General features: G+C 41.9%; 1 protein-coding gene across 4 annotated transcripts in view; it reads right to left on the bottom strand.

Moving 5' to 3' along the window:
- Positions 1 to 22,508, bottom strand: part of ANO1 (anoctamin 1) — a 70,939-nt gene that overhangs the window by 35,048 nt on the left and 13,383 nt on the right. For all 4 annotated transcript variants that reach the window (XM_085581246.1, XM_085581247.1, XM_085581244.1 and 1 more), the window contains exons 2-4: positions 5,422 to 5,600; positions 2,773 to 3,099; positions 358 to 456 (exon numbers count right to left, since the gene is read on the bottom strand). In XM_085581246.1, the coding sequence (XP_085437372.1) occupies positions 358 to 456; positions 2,773 to 3,099; positions 5,422 to 5,600 (605 nt within the window). The remainder of the gene's footprint in view (positions 1 to 357; positions 457 to 2,772; positions 3,100 to 5,421; positions 5,601 to 22,508) is intronic.

Here is a 22,508-nt window from a genome sequence, read left to right as displayed (position 1 = left end):
ACTAAACCCAGTGAGACAAATTCTTATCCTTGTGTTCAGTTTTAGAAAAAAATGTCCAAAAGGCACACAGAAATTTCACCATCAATTGAAACCTCTTCTTCTAAAACATACTGAGGATGAAATCACTCTCATCATGTACAGGCAGTGGTAGCAGCCAGAAATTCTTAATTTCCATTCTTCTTTTCACTTTTCCCTCTGCTGCCCCAAGCAAGTACGTTTGTGACTTTCATTTCTGGTGCACAGTTCATTGTTTTGAAAACGCTCATGGAAAGAGAAGTCTGCATTTATAAAGTCCTCTGAGAGGAACATATGTTTAAACTATGCCTTCATGAGGAAAACAAGAAAATCAAGACTCACCTTTTTTGTGGGCATCTTGAGCTTAAGGAATTCTGCCTCTCGACACAATACATTCCATGGTGCATGTATTTTTACAAATCCAATCCCATGGATTTTGGTCTTAAAAAAAAAAAGCAGGGGAAAATACTACTGATGAGAGGAAATGAAATACATTACCTCTTGTGATTCATGCATATTTAAGGAACAAAGAGTGCATTAAGGCCAACATGATAAATCTCATTTGTTTGAGAGAGTTGGTTTCTAACAACGGGACAAACACCTCACTGTGCTGAGCTGCTATAGAACATGACTCAAAAAATTCAATTGTCTCCCAGAGCAATTACCACAAGGTTAAACAGATAAAAACTGTTTGGGAAATAAAAGCTAATGACTGCGGACACAAATACAGGCTGAGTCAGTTAAATTTGAAGCAGAGGCATCCAGCCAAAATGGTGTGATTTGGTGAGTGTGTTGTAATTGCTGGGCCTGAGAGGGTCCCTGCTGCTCCTCAAAGGAGCAGACTCAGAATCAAATGTGAGTAGCTCCATTAAAAGCATCATAGTTGGGAAAAGCGGTAGGAAGAACTCCACCAAACAAAGCAAAAGGAGGACAGAAGTTAATGGCAATATTAGTGGTGTGCCTGCAGCCCAGTAATTCTCTGAGCTGTGTTCTAGAGGGCTGGACATGAATGTTTGCTCCTGGCACTCCCACATACACCCGTGTTTGCTCCCCCTGGGGCAGCCATTTCAACGGCACTGGACAAACGATACCCAACTAGGAGGTGTTCAGCAAACAGAAGAGAAATAAAATTCAACGAATCTTTCTAATCCTGCTGCTGCACCACTCACTTATTACAATAACTAGCTTTCACACAGATGTATTCTTATTGGCTTTCTAGAAACTGGATACTCAGAGGACCATGGAATGGTTTGGGTTGGAAGGGAACTTGGGGGTCATCCAGTTCCAACACTCCTGCCATGGACAGACTAGGCTGCCCCAAGCCCTGTCCAACCTGGCCATGTTTTTAATCAATTATTTGTGGACATCAAGCCACTGACCACAACTCTTTGTGTGTGACCATCCAGACATTTAATTGAAGAGAGCTTAAGTGATTTATTAAACACTGTCTGTTTAAGAAGCGTTTGCTCTTTTGGAATCAGTGAGGTCTCCAATGAAGCTTTCTGGCTTTTCAGGCCCAAGTGACTGCAGATCTTTGCCTTTACATGGACATGCTGGCTGTGGAAGCTGATGTAAATCCCCATATCTTGCTTTCCTCTCTACACTTTCATCTCATGTAGTTTGGTGTTTTACACTGAAAAGACAGAGTTCCCTCTCTTTTACAGTGTTCTGGCTTGACCCCTGAGCCCTTCTACATTATTTGAAATGATATTACATGTCATAGGTGAAACCTCCCATCTGGCAAAAGATTTCAGTATCTATGACTTGGCACAGGCAAACTCCTTGTTTCCTACAGGAACCCACAAGCTGGTCAGAAAGCAGGTCTGATTTTCACTGTTAGACAGAGAGGGGAAAGGTTTTGGGCTTTTCTTGTATTGTACAATGTTAAGTACATCTATTACATATACATAATATATAAAAATTAGAAATGTCTGTAATTTGTGAATAATAGGTGACAGATTTATTTTTTGCAGTCTGTTCTCAGGTCAAAATGTTTATCTCAGCTTTTAGATCCTGTAAATAAAACCAGCATAAATGTTTACCCTCTCTCTTGGGAGTCTGGGGCACATTGGTTGGGTCAGATAATTGTAGCAGCTTTCTCTGAAATTAATACTGCTGTGTCTATTTCTACTAATCACACACTGGCAGCACTTCACATACATCATTTTTTACACGGTCTAATGGGCTTTTAATAGAATATCCTGTTTTCACGGTGCAGGTGGAAGATGTTACAAGCTGTACTGTTCACGTCTAAGAATGGAAAGAGCAAACTGTAACAAAGACCCATGTGCTCCAGCAGGAGCATGGATCAGAGCCTCCTGAACTGATTTAATTTTCCTAAAGGCTATATTAAGGAATAAAGATGACACTGCCTGTATCTGATTTTTTTTCCCCTCATAGCTGGAATTACCAGAGGATACAAACCACTGCATACTGTATACCCACCAAACTGGGATTAGTGTTCAGAGCAGTTAAAGCCTCACTTCCAGATAGCCCAACACAGCCCTGTTGCAATGGTGGGTGTGCCACAAATCTTGGCCAAGAAAAGTCAAGAAACTTCACCTCATCAGGGCATTTACAACACCATGGCACACTCCTGTGCAGCCAACTAAAACAGTGGGTGAGGATGCCACTGACTGCCAGAACTGCAATCAAACCCTGCAAGAGCTGAGCTTGTGCAACCTTGATCAGAGCCAGGCTCATAGGGACAGCTCAGCATCCCCCGGGACCTGGCCTCCAGTTTAAAAGGATCCTTACATCTTCATCGCGTTCCAGCTCCAGCCCAGCCTCCACGAGGTTGCCCTCATACTCCTCCCTGCGGAACCTCTTGTCGTCCTCGTGGTAATCCACGTGCAGCTCGCTGTCCCCTATCTCCAGCTGCACGCCCTTCCCAGGGAGTGGCTGGTCCTGCTTGGTGCTTCGGACACTGGCGTCGTTCTGCTGAGCGCGCCTGGCCAGAGTCTTCCCGGCTGAGGACTTCTTGTAGTGGTAAACCAGGATGTAGTCCACCTTCCTCTTGCCATCCCTGAAGTACAGCCCATATTTGCAGTCAGCATCCGGGTTTTTGGATAGGGAATTTAAGAACTGGAAGTGAGGAGAGAAGAAGAGAGAAGAATAATGATTGTACAGCCCAACACAAGCACCAGACAGACCATCCTCTCCTCTCAAGGCTCCTTTTGCCTGGAGCACATGATGTCCTCTCTCCAGAGAGCCAGCAGATGGGAGGAGTCCCCCCATGCTACTTACTCCAAACATTTTTGCAAGTTAACACCTTTAATTTTACTGATAGCCAGCTGGGATTTTATTGGCCAGAAATAAATAGATTGCATGACTGGGATTTAATCTAATCACCAGCACACTGGTTCATAAGTCAGCTACTTGCTGGGTTTGGTTTTCTCCTTCGGGGGTTAATTGCCATTAAGATCATCTGTCTTTTTCCACCCATGACATCTGTAATGCTGCAATTCTGACAAATAGATTAATATCATGTGGAAACATTTCTCACTTCTCTTATCTATCATTGCAAGTCCATATAATCTGAAACAGAGATCATCTTAGATACAGACTGAAGGGAGCCAACTGCTCCTGCGGCACAGCCAAAAACACCATGGAAAGTGGCCAGGGAAGTGGGGTCACTGCTTATTAAGTTCACTACTTCTTTTTTTCCTACTTCTAAAACCTATGTCACTATGCAAACTGATGGTGGCAATGGCTTTATTCCCAGCCTGGGTTAATGCTGGGTAAGTGTTGCAAGATACTTGCAAGGTACGACTCAAAATACAATTTAATTTCCAAGCATTTATCTGAAAACTGCACAGGGCAACTGTAGAAACAAACAAACAAACAAAAGCTACTAACAATTAATTTATTTATACTTTTATAACAGTTTTCATGCATAATTCACAATTTTACCCTTGGAGATTCACATAATATTAAATACAAAATTAAAAAAAAAAAAAAGGAAGAGAATTCACTAGTAACTGGCATTTGTTTTCACAAAAAATACCCAACACAGGAGTGGCTTTTCAGTGACCAGGGAACTTTTCTGGCTCCTAAGTTTATAGAAGAATGTCCATCCTCCATGGAGAGAAAAGGAATTGTACTCGAAAAGAGAATAATTGGTCATCAGTTGTAAAATGCTAAAATCTATTTGGGATGTGTACACCTGCTTATTTCATACATAAAACACTAAATGTAAGTTATTTTAGATAGTCTTTGCTATCTGCTTCTCTCTCCTTTAGGATTTCATCCCTCTTTTCCATTTTTCCCTAAACCCTTTACACCAAGTTAATAAATATATAATAAAATAATGCAGCATTTGGGGCCATCAAGGAGTTCACTCATTGTCCTCTTGCCTCTATTCCCCATTCCATGAAAACAGGGGATGTTATTTAGCCATGTCAAACTTCTCAGGGCAATCTGTTAATGTTTATGCCCTACCTAGTTATTCTCATTTAGTTGATTTTACTAAGTAATTAAACAGCGGTTTCTGAAAAACTGGGCTGAGCCACCACTGTGTCTACTAAAGCCTCAACAAATTCACTTATATGTGAGAACATCTATATCCCACAGCAAACAGCAAGCAGCCAAAAAATTTGGTTCTTAATTTTAAAGAAATTAATGGTCAGATTATTTTAAGGATGGGGTATAAATGCTGAAAGATACTCATGGGCCAGATATATGCTCTTGCAGGGCTGCTGTGCTTAAATTGAGATGAAATTACTTAGACCATGTAAAGCTCATATCTCTTCAGCTGTGAGTGAGACAGAGAAAAGACATTTCAGTTTCACCACAGCAGGAGGATTTTAACACGCTGACAGAACCATTCCTCCATGCTCCATCCTAATTTTAAGCACAAGCACAATAAATCACATGTTGCTTTTTCTGGTACCTCTTTCCCCAGTGAATCTGTTGTATAGCCCACTCCACCTTAATAAACTTATGTTCAAATTACATAACCAAATTGTAATCATGTCGAGTGTTCATCTTACTAACTTCCTTTAAAATCTGTGTTAAAGAATTTAACTGAGGAGTAATTAATGCCACTGGAAATCTAATTTCTATTGTGTGCTGGAGAAGATCAGTTTAATGTTTCCTATGTTAACAATGGCTTTTGCATGAATTTTTAGACATTCTCTTCTGTTCTTCTCTGCACTGGCAAGAAGATGTAAAGGTTATTGACAGCCTCATTGTCAGATTCCCTACTCTGAGAAGAGTCAGCCCCTTTTTATGCTACAGGTTAAACCAGGCTCTCTTTCTCACACATCCAAGAACCCCCCCCACCACATCAGCATGGACTGTGCCTGGTGGCAATCCTTCCCAGCACCTTGGGAAAACAGAGGGAGAGGATTTCAGAGCATCCTGGGAGTGGAAAGGATGAGGAATAAGCAGGCTGTGGTTACTTACCGTGCTCTCATGCTGGTCGTAGCCGATGTCCTCGATGGCTCGGATGTTGATGATGTGGATGCCCTTCTCCTCAGCAGGCAGACAGGAGTACTTCTTGTTCACTCTCATTCCTATCTCCTCTGGAGCCTCACTGAGATCTTCTGGCAGAAAATCTACCCCATGAAACTCGCTGTCTGTGTCTGAGAAGGAAGGGAACAATTTTATCAAGACACTTTAATCCTGACTTGCTCCTCCCAGAGCCACCCAAAAGCTGAAATGTATCCTGTTCCTGCCCTCTCCTGCCAATGAGCCCTTGGACAGGCTCCCACCCCTTCTCCTTCCTCCCTTCTCAGCTTTCCTCAGCCCTCCTCAGCCCTACCTGGGTCTCCTCCTCCTCCAGAGGAAGAGGGCTCAGTTAACTTTTATCCTACATGGGTGTCTCAGGATGTTTTTACTCTGTGTGCTGATTAAATGATTGTGTTTCTTGGCAAGAGAAGGAAAAAGGCAGGGGGAAAGGGAAAAACTGCTGGTGAGGATAGATGCCATGGTGCCTTTCCCTTTTCAGGAGGCATTTTCTCCTTTAACTTGTTCTGATGAAAAACTAAGTCAAGGGTTTCCCCTCAAGTACCTATGTCCTGCATCTGATTTACTGAACCCTTCTTTAAGTAGTCTTGAAAATCTGGGGGTTTCTCCATCTCAATCTGCTTCTGATGAAGACATCAGAACGATTCCCATTTCATGTTTAATTATATAGATAGGCTAAAGGATTTAATATAAAAATTTCACTATAAACTGAGCAACCATATAAGTGACAGAATGCAAACTGGTGTTTGCATATGGGCACTTATGCAAGCAATAGAAGGCAAAGTGTTCCAAGATTTTATTTTGACACGGAAATAAAATACTGCAGCATTGTACTTTTGGTTTGTTTTTTTTTTTTTTTTGAAACCACACAGGAGGAGGGCTTGCTTGTCTAAAGAGTGACGATAAGGCAAGAATTGTAGAATTTATAGAATTTATGGATGCTAAATTAGCTTTCCCAAACAACAAAAATCATGAAACCGAATTACCCTGTCTGTGGTTGAACTTCAGGGATAATATTGAGGGAAGAGACAAAGAAAATCCCACTCCCCAGCAAATTTGCAGATGATGTGAAACTGAGAAGAAGGATTGATAAGACGGAGGGTAAGGCTGCCACTTGAAGGGGTTTTGACAGGCTGGAAAAACGGAAACCCAAAAAAGTCCCTTATGCAGCCCAAAGGAGGGAAGGCAAATGATGGGGGTCACATTCCTGTCTTTAACTACCAACTGAGTAGGTACAGACACAGCAGGGTCAGATTCTTCTCAAAGGTGAAGAATGAGAAAAGGACGAGAAGCTACAGACACAAGTTGCAATGAGGGAAATTACAACCAAACATAAAAAAAAAAATCTAAATTATCTAACAAGAGTGATCACACAATGGGAAAGGAATCAGTGAAGCCATAAATCTCCATCCATCCCTGGAGAAGGTCAGAGCTTGACCACACTTGGCCCAATCTGAATGTTGGGAGGGCACTGCAATAATCACTACACTTCTGATCAGGCTCTTCCTGAGAACAGGAGGAGCCAGCAAGGACAACAACCTGCAGGCAGAGGAGGAGGATGCAACCAAAGCCTTGGCACCTGTCCTCAGCTTATCAGAGAAAGGTAAACATTACTGTTATGAAAGCCGTGCTTCTGTGGAATTCGCAGTTGTGCTCCTCTGGAGCTTGCCAACACCACGAGTCTGTGGATGTTCATTTCAGTCCTGGACAATCTGCTCCCCAAGCTGCTTTCTCAGGAACACCAGTGCTCATTAACATCATCCTAACACCTGGGCAGCAATCACCCTCTACGCAGACATCTGCGCAGCCTGTAACACCCACACCTCTGCAGATCTGGGCTGCTGCTCTTGGCTCTTCTCTAACACTCCCCAGTAGTCATCTCAGAACAGACATCACTCATGAGATCTCAGGGCAGCATCACCAAACTCAGCGAGCCACTTGAACAGCAATTTGTAACAAATCGAGGAGCTTTTTTTAGGGGTAATACAGAGATGCAGTCAGAAATCTGCAGGCTCGTGGGAGCAACTGGAATGTTGTAGCAATTCCCTACACGTGTATGGTCTCTGTTTCCCAACACTCACAGGCACATATGGGCAGGCTCCCTGAACAATGGGAAATGAAACAAGTGTGGGCAGCTGCAGAATCCTGTGTACTCAAGCCTTTATTCTGTGGCTACAAAATACTCATAAAATAATACAACTTTTGGAGCTTCATAACTGCAACAACCTGCATTTTTTATCTGGAAGGATGCTGGAAACAACTTTGTAAAAATTGGATTAAGTGCTATAAAAGTTTCCCTCCTTTTCACACGTGCACTAAGTAAAACCAGTTATATCAGATTTTTGCAGAGGGTATTGGAAGAGAAGCACCTTTTACTGACTGTGAATCTGAATAATGGAGCTGTGAACTGAAAAGTGCTAGTTTAGGTATCACCACTGGGACAGGATAGGTTCAGAGGAGAAAATAACAAAGCTTCATTGAGCCCAAACAACCTCTCTGTGCTCTGAAGCTGCACTTCCAAGCAGAGTTTCTTAAGCCCCAGCACAGAACAAGGAGACCTGCTCAGATGATTCAGCACCATTGTGTAAGCCCAAACAATCCCCCTCCCTCCCCAGAGATATTTACATTCCTGTTTACACATCAGTAGCCTGGCAATATTGGAAATAACAAGTGCTTCAGGTAGGCAATGAATCATAGAATTTTGGTTTATTATGACTACTGGAAAATATGTGAACTGTGAGAGCTTTCTTGATATAATCTTAATTACAACAAGTTTGATTTCTGCACTTAAGGATGATGTCAGGATTTAATCCTAAGTAAAGCCATCCAAACCACTTTGGTAATTGCAAACACCCAGGGATTACAAGCACTTCCCTTGTGCTGATTTGGCAGAGGCCAAAGCCTTCTGTTGCAGAACACAAAACCTCTTTTTTTTTTTTTTTTTTTAACATGGAGTAGAAAATATCAAAGACTTAAAACCATGAATATTTTATGTTAATCACATTAGACAAGGACAATAATTTAATCTCAAAATAAATTCATATTCAGAATTATTTATGGCAAGATAGAAGAGGAAAGGTGAGGAGTGAAAATAATAATGTCCCAATTCAGTTAGACTGACATTGTTATATCTTTGTCGGGAGCTGAAAGAGGTGAGCATTATGAAAACTGCTGGCTTTGCTGCCTTCTAATGCTGACTAACTCGCTCTCTTCTATTTATTAAGCAGAAAACACTACAACAAAGACTTGAAGAAACACTCAATGTATTTTAACACAGCCATAAAACCAATCCCAAAACTCCATGGATTTTGAGTCAGCAGAAGTCCCCTGATATTCTGGGGCAGAGAGTCAAACCCATGCTTGAGTCTCCCACTCTGAACAATATGGGAAACAAGATAGAACTAATAAAAAAATCCCTCAAACTTGAAACCACTTCCTCCTCTGTTCAAATTTCAGTCGCAGCTGTTAAAATTTCCAACCTCATCTTGCAAAAATTAACACTAATTTATTATCACTTTTCCACCACTGAAATTTGGCACACTGTGCTGTAACTTTTTCTTATTCAGACACTTTCCACACTGAATGTTGATGACCTGGTGAACCAGACCAAAAACCTGTTGTAGAAACCAATGTATTTTCTCCATGATTCAATCAACATTAATATTATAGTCATAACCATGAATGGTCACTGAATAGTCCCTGGCAAAAAGTATTTTTGTCATTAAAATGAATTTAAAAATTGCTTTCACACAATGCAACTCTTAAAGAAACACCCTGCACTAGTTCTAAAATAAGCATCATCAAGTCCGCATGAGTACCTCTAAACAAATGAACAAATATTTCCCTGCTCATCCTGAAACCAATAATGTCAGTGAAACTGCCTTCCCTTGTTTTCTTTTTCTTTTTTTCCTGGTCTTCTCTTGTTTTCTCTTTTAGAGAGTATGTTTAGAAAGTGGTAGAACAAAAAAAGTCACAAAGACCTCTGAGTTAAAAAGGGAAAGCAGCAGGAAAGTTACAAGACCATGTGGTTCAAGGCTTTTAAATGCCTGCATCCTTATCTTTTTGTTTTATATAAACTATGATAGAATTCAGAATGAAAAATTAAGAATCATTCAGGTAATGAGGAAGCATACTATGAATATCATGCACACACACACATATATATACATATGGTAAAAGAAACAAACACAACCTACAAGTAAATGTTGGATATTTGTTTATGGTATGCTTTTTTTACAGAAAAAAATGTTAGCTTGTGCAATACATTGGATAACTTTTGGATTTAAGTTATTTTCTTGAAGAAAATAATAGATACTGAAATAAAACTCCTTTAGTGGGGTTTTGCTTACTACATATTGCCCCCTAGCAGAAGGATCCTCCTTCAGCACATTCTCACCCAGTTCTCTACCGCCTGTATCACCCAAATTCCAAGTCAGAGAAGAATCCTGAGAAGAATTTCCTAAGAAGAACAAAACATCATCGTCACAAGTGACTCGCCTATCTCTTCCCCTTTTCCTTCCCCCACCTTCTGATATGCTCCAAGGCTGTCAAAGCCCTGGAAGGGCAAGGCCAGGCAGGCTCGGAGCGTCAGCCCAGCCCAGCCAGGCTCCTTCCGACCCGCGGGTCATCCCTGCGGCCCGAGGAGCCGTGCCCGGGAATGCTGGCCAGCAGGCTGGAATGCCAGCGAGGATACCCACTGCTGGCAGGGAGGCCAGTGCTTTTTTTGGGATGCTGACACCTGTTTACAAGGCACTGGCCCCAGACCAACAGAGCTGCCGTGCTCTCCCAGGAACACCCGCACACGTCCCGAACCTCTGGTCTGCTCGAAGGCCTGACATCGGCCGCTGATCAGCTCCACATCAGGGATAACTTGATGGAAATTGTCCCTCGCCCCTCCAGCTGTGAGCAGCCAGATGTTGCCCTGAGCTGTGCTGCTGGTGGAGGGGCAGCAGGTTTCACTGCTACCACCGAATGGCCTGGCAGGAAAAGGGAGCCCACCTCCCCCGGGGCAAATTTAATGTTGATACCTCCTGTCCATCCTTTCAGGGATGCAGATGCTTCCTGCCCATCCTTTCAGGGATGCAGGGATGTTGATAGCACCTGCTCTTCCATCTGCAGAAAGGTGAACCCTGCCTCTTTCATCTACTGTAAGTAGGATAATTTGGAACTCACCCATCTCCTTTGCTTTTCCATTTATTTAAAAATGTGTAGCCTACATCTGTGCTGGTTATTACCTTAATGAATCAAGCATGATGTTATGACCCACTAAGTTTAAAAAAAAAAAAACAACTCAAACAGTGAAATAAATCCTGGATTCCACAGACAGTTTCCTTTGCAGAGGAGGAATACTTCCAAAGCAGAATGACCTTGGTGTGCCTGATGCTGACAACCCACACTGAAGGGCAGAGCCCATCAGACACTTCATGTCCAGTGCTTGGGAGTCACAAAGATGGAAAAACTTCACTTCCTGGCAGGATTGTTTGGATGATCAGCTGGCTTAGCTCTGTTCCTCACTACTGAGAATGGTGGGGCTCTGGAGTGCAGCTTTAGCTTTCTTGGAAGTCTGTCTGCAGCTTTAAAGTTATTGATCTATTATTATCAGCAACATATTCAAAGCAGATTAGAAGGACACGCAGCTATGACATAATTTTTTATTTATGCCTGTCTATTTGTGTTTTTAAATATTCATTTACCCCACTTGCAGGATGCAGTCCTGGGCTTGAGCACATGTCTGATATGACAGAAGCCTTGTGAAATGTAAAAACAAAGAGCAAAACCACCCAAAACCTTTAAAGATAATGAACAGTTTGATTGAAATGGCATTTTCAACAGCACATAAATGACCAGAAAATACAAATTCTGCCATAACACTACTGCCTGTTTCACTAGACCCTGTCAAATCTCACATTTTATGAAAACGCATAAAGCCTCTTCCCATCCCAAGTCAAATTTCACTTTTTTCTCCACAACTATCAACAGCTATTTAATGGTCTGTTAAGTAAATCTGTTTTCAGATATATTTTCAATACACCTAAGTTAAGCACTCTTCTTCTGCCAGGCACCAGAACAATATTATTTGCTTCTGTTACTATTGCACAAGGATCAGCACTAAAACTATGCTCAAGGTTATTGGGAAAACAAAACCAGATATGGGAGAGCCACTGAATCCATGTTTTGTGAATCCTGTTAAATATGTTTTGCAGGGTTATGATTCTCATTATTTTTGTTTGTATGTTCCAAGGGAAGGCAGTTTTTATCAATAGGAGCAGTAAGATGAAAGGAAAAATACTAAAAAGCAGATTATGGTGAGAGAACTGGTATTTATTGGGACAGTGGATACCCAGAGTCTAAATATAAAAGATATCAAGATACATTAAAAATATGATCTATATTTTCCTTTACCAGGCTGTAACAAAAGACTCTTGACACCAAACATGTGAAAATGAAGATCCAAAACTTACTAGTTTTACTCTAAAATAATGGACTACAGCCTCGGGCTGAGGCCATGGCACATGTGCTGACAGGCAGAGCTGCTCTTGATCCCTCAGGTTTCCCATTTGAAGTCCTAATCTTGGGACATTTGCACTGGTGTTTACATTTCCATGCAAAGCCATGACGACTTTTGGGCTACATAAACCCAGTAATGGATGCCTTGGAAGGCTTTGCTTACCTGATAAAGAGGGTTTGGGCCACAGGCACCACATTCAGGAGTTGCTTTTCCACATTGGAGCTGAGGCAGGCAGTCACTAGGGTTTACAGGGCAGAGCTCCACCTTATTTATATACATTTTTTGGGTGTGCCCAGGCAGGTGGAGCTGATGTGGAAGGGTGATGCAGGTGGGAGACACTCAGCTGAGATCCCAGCTCTGTGCTCCCTGAGGAAATCCAACCAAATCCTACCCTGAGTTTTCTTCAGTTGGCCCTGCAGTTTTAACTTGAACAACACCAATATAAGAGAATAAAAGGGCAAGTTCCACCAGCAGTTGGAAGAATCTCCCTCCCTGAGCAAGGGATGCAAATCAGTGATTGGAAAAGCTCATTAACTCCTGTCTATCTATGGGAATGCCATTCCCTGCATTTCCCAGTCCTAAGGAACCAAGCTGGGGTACGCCAGAGGCAGAAGCCCTAAGAAGTGTCGATGCAAGCAGACACTCAGCTCCTTGGTTTTTAGGAAAGAGCTGAGACCTTGGAGGGTGTCATGTCCCAGCCAGGCAGCTCTCCCCATTCCAGGGGATGCTGCAGGAACACAGGAATCTCCTGCTTAGGCTTCCCAGAGTAGCAAAATTCTTGGAGCAGAAAGCTGATCAGCAAAGACAGCTTCCCTTTGGGGCCAGGAAGTAGTGGGCCAGTGCCTTTGTAAGGTTTCTTGACAGCCCCCAGGTGAAAGGAACACTTGGAATGGTTGAGGATGGACATTCTTTGAAGTTTGGCTCAGCAAGGAAGCTGAGGACAGCAGGGCTGAGCCCAGGCTCACCAATTTTTATCTAATACATCTACGTATCAAAAGAGCAGTCAAGATCCAGTCTAAGTATAAACAGCTGCCCTGTAGGTTTTGTAACAGGGGACAGGCTTCCTAATAAACCTGGATTATCCAAAGATGCACCAGTCAATCCCCCTTTCCTGCCCAGAAACAAAGGAGAGGCAATTGCCATGAAATTGCTGTCACCTGCACAATGGAAAGAAGCAGAGTGTGGAGGGCTCTGTGGTTGCTGCAGGTGTTCACAGGCAGCTGGGCCAAAATCTCTATCCAAATATCTCAGTTTCATTCCTAACTTGTTCCTGTTTGTTCTGCAGCAGCACTTTTCCAAAAGGAGCTCAAAATCCATCCCAAAGGCATGGACCTTAAAGAGGCAGATTTCTACATCAGGGTGTAGGTGCCTAACACTGTTCCCCCCAAAAAAAAAACAACAAACCCAAGGAGTTCATATCACAAGAACCTAAGACAGGCTTATTTTCAAAGATGATTGTGCTCAGCCTGTATATAAACAAGGACATCTTGGCAACTCAAAGAGATGTCCTAAAAAAATAAAAAACCAAACCTTTTTTTGTAATTATGATGACCATGTAAAACACTAACAGAAACAGAAATAATAAAGGGCAACTCTAGTCCAGTGTTTTACTTCCAAAAGTGTGAGATGGATTCTCCTGTTTTGCCATCTTTCTGTTCATTATTCTTTGAGAAATCACTCCCAGAAAGAGCATCACCAGACAATCACAAGCATCACCAGAGGGGCATCAGTCTTCCCATGACAAACCCTCAGCACTATCTCCTTACTACTAGAAATGAATCCTCCTCCACTGAGGAAACACCTCTGAGCACCACAAAAGTATGGCCCAAAAAACTGAAACTAGAAATTATAGACTTTCAAACAGCATATCTTTTCTATAGCCAAATCTTCTTTAAATTCCCAAACTGCAGCTGTTCCACCATGAAAGAGCCCAAAATTCACCACAGGCACGTGATGGGCTGCCCAAAGATATTCTGGGTAAGAAAGGAAACAGCAGCTCCTCCCAAGAGCAAGCATTTGACATCAACACAGAGAGAAAGAGAGAAAACATTATTTGTTTTCATATTTCCTGAGAAAGACATTGAGGATGTAACCTTGTTATTTATGCAGGGTCAAGGTTTCATTCTAGAATTTAGGAAAGGAATTTATTTTCCCCTAAAGTGTGATTAAGTTTATAAGCCTAAGACAAGTTTTGATTGTGGTTTTTTTTCTGTTTTGGTTAGCAGAATAATATTTCACTTTCTGTCTTCTCTTTTTTTGAAAAAGGAAAATGTGCTGTTCATTTATCTGGTAAATGTTTATCCATTTTTTGTTAAAAATCCCTAAATAATATAATCAAATGGAATTAAACTTTAATATACTGCTTATCTTCAAGCACTGAAACACTTAGAAAAATAATACTCTGCATGAAAAAAAAAAAAGTCTCGTGTTTAAACAATATGTTTAGGAAAGGAATTGTTTTGGATACACTAAAGGACAGTATCTGTTATTCCATAATCTTGTTCAAAATATGCTGTAAATGGCTATTTACAAACTTTATTTTTTTTTTAATACCACATACTCTGTGTTGGTGGGTTTGTTAAACCGGTTTACAAAACACATTTTTGTCAGCTAGGTTTCTATTCTCATGAACAGTCTCTACAATTTTAGGTTTTGGGGTTTTTATTATTCAATCTCTTTGGAAATTATTTTGAAGTGGTTACTTTTGAACATGCAATAAAGTATTGCAGATGGAGAGACAGGAAAGTTCTAACTTGCAATAATGATGTCAATACAGGTAGTTTTAAGGAAGAGAGGGCAACTAGCTTGATAAAAACAAAGGTACTGCAGTTCTGATTGTCTTCAAATCTGACTGAGAGATCAATGCTAGCAACATCCTTGGGCCATTTGCTTTACTGACCTTTTGGATGTCTGTGGCCTGTAGCAGTTGCTGGTTTTTATTATGTTATTGCACAATTTTTATTATGATACTGCATTGTTGTGTTTGAGAGACAGACAATATTTTAAATATTTGAACCAGTTGCAGAGGGTGAAAAAAATATGTTTGATGGGGTAAATTTTTGTTTTCACATTGCCAGACTCCAGCCCAATTTAGGACCAGGGCACCTTTCCATGAGGATAAGGATGGACAGAGGGGTGGGCACCTCACCACAGCGTCTCCCTGAGCCAACACACACTTCTGATGTTTCTGCACCTACTTGTTTTCTTTGCCTGATTTCAACACAATTTTTTATTTAGGTGAAACTAACCCTTCTTCCCTGAAAACTTTCATCTCCTAACTGTATTCCTTCATGAAATATTTGTAACTCAGGTCAACAGCTTGAGCTCTTTATGTCTTTTCTCCTTGCAGGCTGGTTTTTGCCTGTCCTTGGGACCAGAGACAGGCAGGACAGTGAATGCCACCCCAGCACACCTCCAGGCAGTCCAACCAGATCCTGCAAGGAAATTTCAGAGCACAAAGCCAAGTCTTCTTGATAAACATCCCACAGTGGTACAGCACAAAACTGTGTCTTATGAAAGGCTGGATGCTAAAATGGTACTGAAAACCAAAGCAAATGTAAGACTCTGCCCAAAGTCTTTGGAGTGCCAGTTCTCACCAGAGAAAATACCTACAGACCCAGGATGTCACCCTGAACATGATGCTCCAGTGGGATAAACATCATCACACCCACTCCAGCCAATTCCCACAGCCTCCATTGGGATCTCCCCAGGCTACAAAACATGAGTGGTTTCTCTACTAATCTTTGCACTTGCCAATCAGCCATCAGGCTCTTAGAAAGGACGGAGCCCACAACCTTTTAAACAAGATTTAAAGAAGCCAGGCAGCAAAAAACAGCCATTTGAAGAAAAACTCTGTGTCTGAAATGCTACTTTTCATGGTAAAACAATGTCTTGCTGGTTTGACTGAAAGGCACACTTCTTGCTGATCAAGAGTTTTTTGAGCACCTATATCCTGTTTGGCTTCTCTCATTTATGCCTATTTATTTGGGAAATTCACGGTGCAATTCCCAGAGGTTCAGATGCTGTATCACTTATCCACGTCAATAAACAATCTGGAGCACTGTTTAAATATGGAAACACTTTGTAGCAGCACAACCAAAGGCACTGGCTGTGCTGCTGCTGTGCCTGAGGGAAAAAAGGGAGGGGGGAAAGGGATCTTTTTGGTGAAGACAGCCATTTATCTTTCATTAATCCACCAACACCACTGGGGCACACCGCACAGCTGGAAGTTTTACAAATTCTGCCCATCCTGACCTTGAGCTGGAGGCTTTTCTTGTTTAGGTGAGGATATAATTGGTTGCACCATTTACTGACAGTTCTGCTCTCTCCTTAATTTTTAGATGCCAAAACTGAATCTGATTCTGCTGACATCCCAGTGTCTGGGTTTTGGAAAACACTTGGTGTTGAGAACTTCCAGCCACCACTGGTAGCAGAGGAGCTCTCGGAGCAGAGCTGCAGAAAGCAGTGTCCAACCAACTGGAAGCCAACACCTTAAGGTGAAACTGCACACCCACTGCCTGTGCACCCTGTGCCCAAACACAGCACGGCTCCTCCCTTTCAAGGAACACCCACAAAAATATCTTTCTCATGACTGTAGAGCTTCTACAAGCCCGTCAGAGCTCCCAGCACGGTGTAAAGTGTTCTGCTGGAAGACAGGCTGCTCCTAATCTTCTCTGGAGCTGTCACCTGGATTCCTTCATTCTGTGTCTCAGGATTCCTTCATTCTGTGTCAGTACAACTGTTCCTCTGTGAGAAACAGCTCAGAAAAAGGAAAATTACTACTTAGGGTATGTCCAGTGAAGATGAACAAGCAACAGCAGCTTTTTTCTGGGGTATTGCCTGCAGCACACATCACAGCTGTTCACGGGAACTCAAATTTAAGCAGATGTAAAATGACAGAGGGGGTTGTGGCAGTGATGGAGGGAGAAGCTTCTTTTCCTAGGACACAATAAAAGAATTAAAAATCTACCCCCCCCCCTCATTACCTACTTTCCCCATCCTACACTGGATAGTCAAGAGGACAGAGAGTAATGAAGGACAAATAAAGTGCACAAATGATTAATTAACATTTAAAGCACTCAAAAGCAGTCATTAGAGATGAGGTTCCAAAGCAAAAGTTCATGCCAGGGCAACAGTGCCCAAAAAAAACCCAAACAAAAAAAAAAAAAAAAAAAAAAGAAAGAAAAAAAAAAAAAAAACCCTCACCAACTATTTTTGTAACGGTACTTGAGAAATTTATGAATGGGATTCTGTGATGTGGTTGCCCGAAATAGCAAAGATTTGGACATGGTGACCCCAGGAGTTCCTGAGAGCAGCTGGCACAGAGGCCACGCGTGAACAGAGGGTTCCCCACTGTTCCCTCTCCTCTCCTGTCAGGATGGGCTCTTCCCTCTGAGTTACAAACAAAATGCAGCATCAGCATAAGGCACCTCACACTAGGACCAGGACGATAAACATTGCCCCAAAACCAACAACTCTATCCAGAAACCCAAAGGGAACTTTGTAAACCCCCCTGGCCAGATGCCTCTTGTCCTCTACTTTCTTCCAAGACATATTTTCATGGATTTCTTTTTATTTTTGTTGCTTTAGGCTATATGGTACACATTTTTCTTGTGAAAAGATGCTTGAAACAGGATAAAGTACTACAGGTCAGGCTTTTCCAGCCCTGAGCAGCATTACTGCATGTTCCCTACACAGAGATATTGTCAATTTATGTTTAGTTTATGAGTCCTAGACCCTTCTTTGAGGAACTTCCATTTAACTGGCTAATTATCCCTGCCCAGATGGAGGATTTTGCACTTGTCTGGTTCTCATCTCCAGTCCTGGGAGCACATCCTTTTCCAGAAAGATAAGCAACAAGTCTGCTTTAACAATGCAAGATTTAAAGCTGCTGGTACCAGATCCAAACCTCCACAGACACAAAAAGCTGGAGGGGGAGGCACTGACTTCACTGGTTCAAGTTTCAAGAAGAAAGTTTTGGTGGGGCAATCTGTCATCAGCAAGCTTTATTTTAGATCTATTATCAACTGTCCTGCCGTGTCCAGCCTAAAGTTGGCATAAAGGAACAGAGCTGCCATTAACCCCTCTGGGTGGTTTTTTTGGGGGGTTTTTTTTTGGGTTTTTTGAGGAATTTGATGGAAATACAAACCATATGTGACCATACTCAAAGCAAATGAAACCAGTACTTTTGAGTGGCCTGACACTATTCAGATCCAATACCTAAAATTGTGGAATCAGGGCAGAAGTTTGGGTTTTACACAGTAAAACTTAGGAGGAGTAAACCTGGAGGAGATTCTTCCCTGTAAACATGAGAGCACATCTGACATGGAGATCAAAAGAAGAACTTACACTAATTATACTGAAAAACAATCAGTGCTCCAGAACAGATAATAATGAGAAATGAACACTGCAGAAAACTTTGATGTACTTCTTAGATAACTGTGGTACTTTAAAACTGGATGCAGTTCAAACATTTAAAACATGTCAGTCTGAGATCTACATTTCAGATTGAGAATGTGTTGATGCACAAGTAGATTTTAAAATAAACACACGGTGGAGCAGAACACAAACATAGATTAAAATAAAAAAAGAAAACTAAACCTAAACCCCTGCTCTTCAGTTAAATCTCCCCTGTTGGAGAGGCTTTAAAACCACTTCTCCTTCACACAAGCTAAACCCAAATGCCAAATTTTACTGAAATCATTGTTAATAATTCCATTTGCAGCCTGGCTGTTGACTCAGTGCAATTTGAGTCACAGGCACAGCCTAGATCACACTGCCAGCTCCTGTTCCCACCAGCAGGCACAACACTAAGGGCAAAACCTGTCAGTCCTGATGGAGGAGAACACAAACCTGTGGATATTTCAGCAGGCCATTTGTCTTGCTGATGCTAATGAAGATTCCTCAGGATAAGTAGGTCTGGTTCATTACTGACTAAGCTGTGGGACCAAGCTGAAAAGGTGCTCCCAAAAGCATCAGTAGTGACAGGATGAGGAACACGAAATAAAAGGACAGAACTTTGGAGACTTTCAAGCTTCTCTAAACATACTTCTTTATGCTCCTGTTTAGCAGTGAAATATTTTCCTGTAACACCCTTCACCAGAAAATCACTTAAAACAAAATAAAGAACTAAAAAGACAGCTAAAGGCACAACTACAAAGACAAGTAAAGTTTTTCTAAGACTGCAGCTGAATGAAATAGGTGAAGAAAAAAGCCACCACAGGGCAGGAAAGAAACATTCCAACAGCACCAATAATCCATCCATTTACACAAGAAGTAATGTCCATGTGATACACTTCATTTTCACTCTCTGCAGCCAAGCCATGGGAAGTGGATTTTCTCAGTATCATGATGTGACTTTAGCTGGGCATCAAAAAACACATGATAATCCTTAAAATACGGTGAAAATTCAGAAATGCTATTAACAACAAAAAGTGTTTTCCTCCCCACATTTCCTATTTACATTTCCTGTGCTCTGAAGTTTAAAATTCCTATAAAAGTCCCATCTGAGGGCATGGAGAACACAATTGGAAGAGGTCCATGAGCTCCACAAAAAAATTAACATAAAGATAAATTTTTAGAGCACTGTTTCTATATAAACTACAAGACAGCACATGCTGCCAGGACTATCCTTCAGCAACAATATGTGCCAGCACCTATTGGACTGTTAATGAAATTAGCCATTAAATTTAAACACTTTGGAGGATGGAAAAGAGCCTGTGGCTCCCTGATTTTAATTATTTTGCTGAAGAGGGGCTAAGAGTGTGTGTGACAACTCCAGGGATGAACACAGCACATGGGAATAGCCTTGGATGAAGCTGCTCATGCTCCCTGTTACATCCACACTCCAGGAAGTACATCTTTTCAAATTTAAGCAAATTAACCAGTGGTCCTCATTAACCCAGCCCCCCTTAAGGACATTTGACCCAGGGCACAGAGTGGGGGTATCAAAGGGGACATGAGCACTCTCAGTTGCAAGCATGCACGGGCTTGCTGCCACCAGAATGTCCTGACACGTGTCCATCATGTCATTTTCAAAACAGCTGCTTCCCATGGGCGCTGTTGGAGTGTTTAATTACATGGAATAAGCATTGAGGGCCCAATGCTGCTCCAGCTCCCACGCTGGGCCACCAGCAGGGCCACCACGCTGGGCTCTCTCACCCCAGGTGACAGAGCACAGCTGTCACCTGCAGAGTGGCTCCTTCCAGGTGCCCACACCATTTATTTCCTCCTGGAGTCCATTCCCTGGAACGCTTCTGGAGCCAACCAAACTCACAGCACATGAAATCTGAACATGCACCACAACAAACATTGGTTTCCTTTCCTTAAGAGGCAAAGGAAAGAGTTCTCATTTTATTTTCAGGGTGCAACAGCAGCCGGCACCAAGGAAAACAGAGGCAGAAATACTTTTCTAAAGCCCTTTCCAAAAACATTTGCCATCTGCATGCTGGATGATGGACTGTGTTCACACACTGTGTGATTCCAGGAGCAGATTTCAGGGATTTCACATTTCTGAAGCAGTCGGGAGTCAGATGTTTTTGCAGCCCTGATTTCTTTCAATCAATTATTGCCTACTGGTTACAGAAATATTAGAAATCCTACAGTTCATAATTCTTAATGTCCAAATTCATTATTTGAACACAAAAATCTGCTGAGACAACATCCACCTTCTCCTTTACCCTAAGAAAGGATTCCTGGAGCCCACGCAGCAAACTCCCAGGCGGCAAGCTCTGTTCACATGGAAATGTTAAAGAGGAGAAACAATATCAGAGTGCCCCCTATGTTTATAATTATATCTTTAATAACATTCCACCTCCTTTCTAATTTTTCCTCCAGGTTCCATTTTTGGCCTGTTCTCAGTGACAGCCTCTCACAGGCATTCCCAAACGACAACACATACTTCGGTGAACTATCAGTTTCACTTGCTCCACTCTGATTTTTACTTGATGGCAGAATTTATTTTTTCCTGGCGGGCCTATGAGTTTTATTCCCTCATAAAGAATAAAGCAATTAAGAGATAAGTGCTCTCAGAAAGATTTAGCAGGTTTTAGTCATTCAGGTACACACCCATCTGTTCACTTTTATCTGGAGTTTTTGATGAGTTAAAGTTTTATAGGGATAGAGGAAGGAATGCCAGGATTGAAGTTTTAAGGTATATGATTGCAGAGTAAATTAGGGTAGAATGAAACAGCACTACCAAGTCCAATGAAAGGTGAAGGCTGCATGAAGCAGACTCAACCAATAAGAGACTGATCAAGTGTTGAAGCAAGAGAATGCTGAGGATGGGGCAAGATCTCCTAATGAGCTAAAGCAGGTATTGCTCTAAGGTCCCTGCTCCTGAAACCACACACAATGGAAAGCAAAGCACTTTGTTGATGTAAGGGCTCAGAAATGCTGCAGTTATAACCCTCATGGGCCAAGTCTAGCATTTTATTGTATAAATTCAGTGAAGCAAGATCAGTCTTTTCCTCTTTTTTTCCACAGAATTTCTTCACCCTATCTCACACTGCTGTGCACCGCAACTAAAATACAGAAAATGCAAAGTGAAGCCCTTGCTCACACAAATTCTGACAAGTCCTCACTGCAAGACACCAGCTGGAGCAGAGTATGCTGGATTCAGAACACACTTTGGCTTACGTTTTACAAAAGCAACCTCTCAAGCACCACTTTACCAACCAGTGTGGAACCCAGAATTTATGAGTATGAAAGAAAACTCTTCAGGGCTGGGTTATCCTCCCTCTCTCTGGGTCAGACTCTTTGCTCCCTCCTCAGACATGCCTGGAGGCAGCCTGGAGATCCAGCCTGTAGGAATGCACCGGTTTCCCACAGCGAATTTCAGTGCCCTCCAAACAGGGTGAGTAAATATTCCCTAAATAAAAATTATCTCTGGATCATGCTACAGATGTAAAACAAATCAGGCTGTGTAAGATGAGAAGCTGGAAAAGAGAGATCACCCAGATTTGCCCTCTTTCAACAGCTTTTTAAAAAGATCCTTTTCCCCCACCAGGTGCAGCCTCTCTGGACTATGCAGAGGCTCCCACATGGATCCCAAGAGGACTCTTACATTCCAGGGCACAGCATGTAGCAGAGGGATGGGAACAAGGGGCACATCTCCTACATCCAAGGAACTGACACCCCAACAGCATCCAGCTGCTCTATGCATCCCTTGCTTCCTTCCCAAACATAACCAGCTACTTACCCCATATCCCCAAACTTCACAAATAGCTGCGGCACTATTGCTATTTTTTAAAGAAAAGGAGAAGGTATCAGAAAAAAAAAAAAAAAAAAAAAAAAAAAAAAAAAAGAAACCAAGAAAGAAGAAGAACAGACACAAAATTAAACAATCTACCCTAAAATAAACTCTGTGGTATTATCTGTCTCTTGTCAAAAAGTTAGTAGGGAATAAAAGTGACAGGCTGTCTACTGAGATACATCCCATGACCAAGTGACACACCTAAAACTTGTCAAAGACTTCCCTCTGTTGATGTGTCTGCTTATCATTAGTGCCTACACATGT

The sequence above is a fragment of the Lonchura striata genome, chromosome 5, assembly GCF_050655825.1.
Source record: "Lonchura striata isolate lonStrDom1 chromosome 5, ASM5065582v1, whole genome shotgun sequence".
NCBI lineage: Eukaryota > Metazoa > Chordata > Aves > Passeriformes > Estrildidae > Lonchura > Lonchura striata.
The sequence above is the reverse complement of the archived record's forward strand: the minus strand, read 5'-3'. Positions and strand labels throughout refer to the sequence as shown.